The sequence below is a fragment of the Nicotiana sylvestris genome, chromosome 8, assembly GCF_000393655.2.
Source record: "Nicotiana sylvestris chromosome 8, ASM39365v2, whole genome shotgun sequence".
Lineage (NCBI taxonomy): Eukaryota > Viridiplantae > Streptophyta > Magnoliopsida > Solanales > Solanaceae > Nicotiana > Nicotiana sylvestris.
The window spans coordinates 195,378,384-195,386,140 of record NC_091064.1 but is presented as its reverse complement, the minus strand read 5'-3'; the positions used below and the strand labels follow the sequence as shown (position 1 = coordinate 195,386,140).

At 34.9% G+C, this 7,757-nt stretch overlaps 1 protein-coding gene across 1 annotated transcript; it reads left to right on the top strand.

The window, feature by feature from the left end:
• The first annotated feature begins 330 nt into the window (after positions 1-330).
• On the top strand, positions 331-5,360 carry LOC104236380 (UMP-CMP kinase 3-like). Its single transcript, XM_009790297.2, has 8 exons — positions 331-495; positions 1,013-1,071; positions 2,022-2,076; positions 2,912-3,029; positions 3,224-3,380; positions 3,476-3,556; positions 3,636-3,743; positions 4,935-5,360. The coding sequence occupies exons 2-8, from the start codon at positions 1,057-1,059 to the stop codon at positions 5,049-5,051; spliced, it is 651 nt and encodes a 216-aa protein (XP_009788599.1). The 5' UTR covers positions 331-495; positions 1,013-1,056; the 3' UTR covers positions 5,052-5,360.
• The last annotated feature ends 2,397 nt before the right edge of the window (positions 5,361-7,757 follow it).

The following is a 7,757-nucleotide window of genomic DNA, read 5'->3' as shown; positions in this document are numbered from 1 at the left end:
CGATATCCAGTCATTCATAACTCGGCAAAGAAATCACTATATGACGATCAACATTGATCATTCACATTAATTTGTATTTTATTAGCTATTGATTTAAAGCTTTATCTTAATTTACACAAGTACGTATTACATGAATCAGCATACGCGTACAAATATGACGAGAAACTAGTAAATTAGAATACACTAATAATATTTAAAAACTATACTATCAATATTGCATAAAAGTCAAACCATAATCATTAAAATGTCGTATATTTGTTGCAAATATTGTTGTCACATGTCAAGCGAGACACCTATAGATTATAGACTGGAAGTTTCCATTTCCCACTCAAAACGAATCCATTTTTAGGAGAATAAAATTAACTTTTCATAGGAATTAAATAAACGAAAGCCAAAAAACTGACACAGAAACTGAGAATTATTCCCATTCTCCCGGCTCTTTCTCTTACATACTTCAACTGCCTCAAAAGTTTTTGCAGTATTGCCCAAGCCAAGGTAATACCTTTTCCCACTCAAAACTTTTCTTTTTCTCTATGCTGATATGTCCATATAATTTGCTTTGTTTCTTTTATTTTTTCATTCTTTATATCAAATTTTCGTTGTTTTTTTTACAAAGTTGTGAGCTTTGACTTGATCATCATTTCAGGAAACCTAATTTATTGTTTGTAATGTGTAATTCTTGGAAAATTTAATGGGATAGATAAAAGGGGCATGAATAATTTCTTATTGAATATTATTGAGCAATTCATGTGAAGATGAATATTATTATCTAATGATAATGTTCCCCTGATTTTAAGTAAGTCCTTGATTGAGATGAAAAATTGGTATGATCTGTATGATTCCCTTTATCTAGTGGAATTATTGGTCAATTTTAAAGTTTTCAGTTTGTTAAGCTTTACAAGCAGGAGGTTTCACTTTTGATATTGTAATTTTATTTAAATATAGTTTTTGGCATAAGGGAATTCAAGGGAATATTGATGGAAACAATGATTGTAACTGCTACATATTGCAGGATTATACACCAACTAAACATTTTCGTCATTCGGGCAATCCAAGATGGAGTCACGCAAGGTGTTTGGTGTTTTCCCAATATCATTGGCATATGTGATTTTGACTTAGTTATACTTATATTCATCTCATGGTTGCACAGTTATTCATCTCATCTTCATCTTACTGTCTTTCTTCTTTGCACTTCAAGTAATTGGTTCATTTGCTTGTTATGTTTGCTTTTTCAGTGGGATCATGAACCATGCTCAACATGTCGTTGTAATTGGTTTTGTATTAACTAATCAATTCTTGTTGGTTTTTAATTACAGATTTGAAGAAACTAATTGGTAAGTACGAGAAATGAATTGCAAACTTAAATACCTACTCACTGTTTCAGTCAAGAACATTTGAAGCTTGTGACCGAGAATTCAATTAGTCATTCAGTAGTTGTAACCTTAGAAACAAAACTTTTTCATACATTAACTGCGTTTGAACCGGTGAAGCATAATTTTGGGATCTCTCAGGGAATCCTATTTTAGAGGTATTCTATTTGTAGATTTTTGGTGATAATGCTTTGCATGATATGTCATCCTCACTGCTGAGCGAACATGAATTCTTCATGATAAGGCATGGCCTGGTTCGTAATCTTGTTCAACATGAGCATTTCCGGTTCAGAACTTCAAAGTTTGATTGGTAATAGACCTGGTTTTGTATGACTAACTATGTATGCTAGCATTACAAGTAATATCTCTTCATTCCGTGTTCGATTGAGGATTGAAGTTTGAAATTGCATCTATCATTGATCTGATAGTTACTCGGTGATTTTTGCCAACTAAGTTAATAAGGTCTCGTTCTGATAGTTTTCTTTTAAACTTTTTGAATTGAACCATTGATTTAGGTGGTATGATTCCAAGTTTCAGGAAGAAACAGACTGAAGCAAGTGATCATGATACTAGACCTACTACCTTATAACGTTGCAAAAATAATTCAGTACTTTTTCTTGATCGTCTGATTGGTATATCTCGTTTTTGCAGGAAGGTTATAGAGGCTCAGGAAAGCAGAAAAAGGTCAAAATTGTTTTTGTTATAGGTAGGGACTTCCATATTCCTTTAATTGCACTGCATGTTGTAATCACGTCTACTGCATTCGATATTTCTTTTGATGAAATTAAACCTGCATTTTGTATTCTTGTTTTATCATGAAAAAAGCATATTTGCCAAGTTTACTTGGTGGATAGTGGTAAAGATTGGAGGTGACATACTTTCTTCGTGGCTTCCACATGCTCAAATACCCGAGCGCCAACCCAAAAGGAAGAAAAAAGACAAAATTTAGAAAAAAATAAAACATAAGTCATGAAATGCCTCCCAGAAAAGTGAGATTGGCCTATTAAATGCCTTTTGTTAGGATGGTAATCTATAGAGAACTTACCTGAAGTTCAGGAAAATGCTGTACTGTATATTTCTCCCTTCATAGTTGCCTACGTGACAGTTTTAAGATTGAATCCACCTAGTCTAAATCCTGGATTGGATCCGTCTCTTGATTAAGTTTTATTCAAGTGCTCGGTGAACAGCAGGAGATGTCAATGGCAAGCATTGGTCGATTAAGACATTGGATTTTAACGGGTTGGTTGAAAATAGATGTTGGCAACAGACTTGAAACGAAGTTCTTGAAGAGTTCTTTAACAGAGTTAAGTCTCTAGAACCTTTTTTTGAACGTGCTTGAGCGTGCTTATACCGTTCCAGATCATTCTTGTAAATCGTAAATACCTTGCTAGCTAATACGTCCCTGAGCACAAGGAATACTTATGATATTTGCTAGTGTTAGAGCATGTGATATTGCAGTTTCTCTTTATCTCTCTTTTAAAACTTTTAACTTCCTCGTCTCCTTATTTGATATTTCCACATTATGATTATTCATTTTACAGGTGGTCCAGGGTGTGGTAAAGGCACGCAATGCAAAAGAATAGCACAACAGTTTGGCTACACTCATCTTAGTGTTGGTGAGCTTCTACGTCAAGAAATCAATTCTGGTTCTGAAACTGGGTATGTTATTCAACAACCATTTCGAATTCTAGAGAAATCGGTAGTTCCTACCCTTTCATCTGAGAGGTGCTCTGTGATATTACATGAAATGAAACTCACCAAAATATCGTAGTGTGCACTCTGTAGGCTTACAATCCTGTTAAGAATTTAAATGTCACAACACTGGCTTTATTCGTTCGTTCTGTTTATTGCAGCTCTATGATTCAGAAAATTATGAAGGAGGGGAAACTTGTTCCTTCAGATGTAACAGTGAGGCTTCTTCAGCAAGCCATGCAGGGAATGGACAACGACAAATTCCTTATTGACGGCTTCCCCCGGAGTGAAGAGAATGTTAAAACATTTGAGAATCTTGTAAGATCTATATCTAATTGGTCTAAATAGAAGTCAGAAGTACTCCGAAATGCTTATATACTTGAAATAACTGTCATTTGCGATTTCTTTTGAAGACAAAAATGGAGCCTGAGTTTGTCCTTTATCTAGATTGTCCACAAGATGAAATGGAGAGGCGCTTGCTCTCAAGAAACGAGGTTTATTTAGGCGCATCATTCTAATCTGATAGTTTATAGTATGAAAGGTTTTCCTACTTGATTCGGAGTAACTATGCAGGGAAGGGAGGATGATAACATCGAGACAATAAGGAATCGATTTAAAGTGTTTTTGGAGTCAACTCTCCCAGCAGTTAAATATTATGAATCAAAGGGGAAAGTTAAGAAGGTACATTCAAAATCTTCTTCTATTGTTTAGTAGGGTGGTGGCAGTGGAGAATGGTTAGATACTCTGTTTTAAAAGGCAGAATTGGGACTAGCCCGGGGCTCGCCCCGGTGCGGAGCACTCGTAAAACCCCCTTGGGCTTATATGTGGGGCTTAGTTCCGTCAGACTTACGCCTCGGCCATTGGGACTTACGCCCCAGACACGCCCATTGCCCAATGTACTGGGCTCTGCCTAAAAGAACTTTATGCAATTGTTTGTAACTAACCTTGTAAATCTTCAAATTTTCTTAATAAATCGTTGACTATTCAAAATTACTGTTTTTTTCTTAATCATAAATCATTTAGTTGAGAGTATTTTATGTCATAATTAAAATAAAATTATTGCACATATCCATTAAGACTGCTATGATAATAAACTTTAAATAAATCTTTCATGTAAAAAGTATTTATTTATTAACTTTTGTTATGTCTTTATTGTATAATAGTCCATAATTTTTTTATAATTATTTTCCCAAAAATTATTTTTTTCACGTTTACGAGATACAATACTTATTAATTTCATAGCTCAGTAATAGCTACACAACTATTTACAAATAATTAGTTATCATGGTATAGTATGGTGAATTATGTGTCACTTTATTAACTTGTTGAAACTTAAAAATAAATGATGCTAGAGAATCATATTTAAATTGTGAATTAAGTTTTTATATAAATTCTCTTTCAAACTGAAAGCATATTAAATAAAAGGAGTATTTTAAAAAAAAAATATCAAATTATAATATCTAAATTCTTTCAAGATTCATTACTCATTAAGGGATACATATAAGATTTCGTATCGAATACATTACTTTTAATGTTTAAGTTGTAACGACGTTGCAGCTAATTTACATATTATGATATATGTCACACTTTTCGTATTATTCATAGTCGAATTATCATTTATAAGTATTTTAAGTAGATTAGTTGTTATAATTTTGTGATTTAATGTAATTCTTATAACTATTTTTTATTTTATACTATTTTAAAATTCTTGAAATTAGTAAAAATTTAAAGATCCGTGGTACTTACGCCCCATGTCTCAGGGCTTACGCCTCGCCTCACGCCCCCGCCTTTTCAAACATTGGTTGGATATAGACTGCGACTAAGATGGAATGATTTTAGTAATAACTACTAACCTATGTCTGAAAAATGCAGGTTGATGCTGGAAAATCTGTTGATGAGGTTTTTGAGTCCATCAAAGCTATTTTCTCTCAAGGAAAAGAGGATAAGGTGACACCAAGCAGACACAACCACAAATGCTCGATACTTTGATCGGATAAGCCTCAAAGCGTGATAGTATACATAAACATTTGCACATCGGTGTAGTGTAATTTAACCTGTTGTAGCAAGTTATCTGGCTTATTTTCAAGTTACTAATCCACGGTAACCTATAGTCAATCATCTTTGGTGACCTGAAAGATGACCTGATAGTGCAAAATGTCAAATGTATACAAAGTAAACTATTTACTGTGTGATAGATCTATCGTTTCTTGTTAAGGTAAGAAAAAGTCCTTTCTAGTCAGCGTACTTTAACTCGCCGACAACGGCATATTTGTAATATGCATATAGTTATTCCTTTGAGTTCTACGTTGCTGTTTGACAGTAAATATGCAATATAAATAATCTGCAGATTCCATCATTAGGACAGCTCTGTGGTTAGGTATTTGCGGGCTTGCAGCTGTGCCAAATATTTAGATCATTTCTTCGTTTTCGGACATCAAAATTAATAAGGTCCAATTAATCTAAACTTTACATTTGATCAAAATATTTTTCGACAATCAAGTTCATACACTTTATTTGAAGTGTAGGAACTACATATTAAGGAATTTTGCTGCTCAACTTACATGTTCCTTGAACTTTCTATAAAAAATGGTGTTGAATTATCTATGAACACACATTAATTTGAGCGTAGCTCAAGTAGATAAATAAATAGACAAAGAGGAATACGCATAAATTATCATAAATCTTTGAAATGCAAGTATTGCTAAAGCAACATACTAATAGTTGGGATCCTCATCAGAAATTACAAAGACATATATATATATATATATATATATATATATATATATATATATATTGTTGTGATTCTCAGATCAATATGAAGATTATTTGGGAGGAAAAACAACTCTATTTCACAAGAATAGAATTACAGAGAATTTACACCAAGAATTTCTCTCTACAAAAAAAAACCTCACCAAACTCTCTTTTTGTTCTCACAATCTCTTCCTGGATTGTATTTCAATCTCTCTGGATTGATATTTCTGTGTAAAACATAAGGCTCTATTTATAGCCTTAAAGAAGGTGGTTGGTGGTTGAATTCTTCATTCAACAATGGAGGCTTCAACAATGGTGGCTTCTAGAATGGGTTGGTGGCTTCAACAATGGTGGGCTTCTAGAATTGGTAGTTGGCAGCAGCTGAACTTATCAATTCTCCCCCTTCAGCTGCATTCCAACGCAGCTACTATTTGAAAGTTATTCCAACTATGTCTCTGCACAGCTCTAACTTTTCTTGAGTGACCACCTTTGTTAACATGTCTGCTGGATTCTCCTTCGTATGGATCTTCACTAGTTTCAACAGTTGTTGATTCATCACCTCGCGTATCCAGTGATAGCGAATGTCGATGTGCTTTGTCCGAGAATGATACATTGAGTTTTTGCTTAAATCAATTGCACTTTGACTATCACAATGTATCTTATACTCTGTTTGATTTATCCCTAGTTCTTGGAGAAACCGCTTTAGCCACAACATTTCTTTTCCAGCTTCCGCTACAGCAATATACTCTGCTTCAGTTGTGGATAGTGCAACACACTTCTGCAATCTTGACTGCCATGACACAGCTCCCCCTGCAAAAGTATAAACATATCCTGAGGTTGATTTTCTTCCATCAGGATCTCCGGCCATATCTGAATCTGTATAGCCTTCCAAGACTGGATCAGCTCCCCCAAAGCACAGACTTGATTTTGAAGTACCTTTAAGATACCTGAAAATCCACTTAACTGCCTCCCAATGTTTCTTTCCAGGGTTAGAAAGAAAACGACTTACCACACCTACCGCATGTGCGATATCTGGCCTCGTGCAAACCATGGCATACATCAGACTTCCAACTGCTGAAGAATATGGAATTGTAGACATCTCCTCAATCTCTTTCTTGGATGAGGGGCACAAACTCTTGCTCAACTTGAAGTGATTTGCCAAAGGGGCACCTACCGGTTTGGCATTACTCATATTGAACCGTTTGATCACCCGTTCAATGTAATTTTCTTGAGATAGCCATAACTTCTTGTTTCTCCTATCTCGAGTTATCTGCAATCCCAAAATATGTTGAGCTGGACCTAAGTCTTTCATTTCAAAGGACTTAGAGAGTTCTTTCTTCAACTGTCTAATTTTTGTTGCATCTTGTCCGACGATCAACATGTCGTCTACATAAAGTAGAAGTACAACAAAATTGCCATCCGAAAATCTCTGAATGTAAACACACTGATCTGCAGCAGTCCTTTTACATCCTTGACTTACCATAAATGAGTCAAACTTTTTGTACCACTGTCTCGGTGCTTGCTTTAGGCCATATAAACTTTTCGTAAGCTTATAGACGAGGTTTTCTTTTCCTGAAACCTCAAAACCTTCCGGCTGCTCCATATAGATTTCTTCATTTAGATCACCATGAAGAAATGCTGTCTTGACATCCATTTGTTCAAGCTCCAAATTCAAACTGGCTACCAATCCAAGGATGATGCGGATTGAAGTCAATTTTACAACTGGTGAAAATATTTCATCAAAGTCAATTCCCTTTTTCTGTAGGAATCCTTTGACTACTAACCGGGCTTTGTGCTTCACCACCTTTCCGCTGCCATCTTTCTTCAGCTTGAATACCCATTTACTCTTCAGTACCTTCTTTCCTTGTGGAAGTTTCACAATCTCATAAGTGTTGTTTTTCTGTAAAGAGTTCATCTCTTCGGTCATTGCTTGCAGCCATTTTT

Bases quoted from the DNA above. Each gene is read 5' to 3' on its own strand.
- LOC104236380 (XM_009790297.2), top strand. The intron at 3,381-3,475 runs GTAAGATCTATA...TTTCTTTTGAAG, and splicing joins TTAAAACATTTGAGAATCTT to ACAAAAATGGAGCCTGAGTT. The intron at 3,744-4,934 runs GTACATTCAAAA...TGAAAAATGCAG, and splicing joins CAAAGGGGAAAGTTAAGAAG to GTTGATGCTGGAAAATCTGT.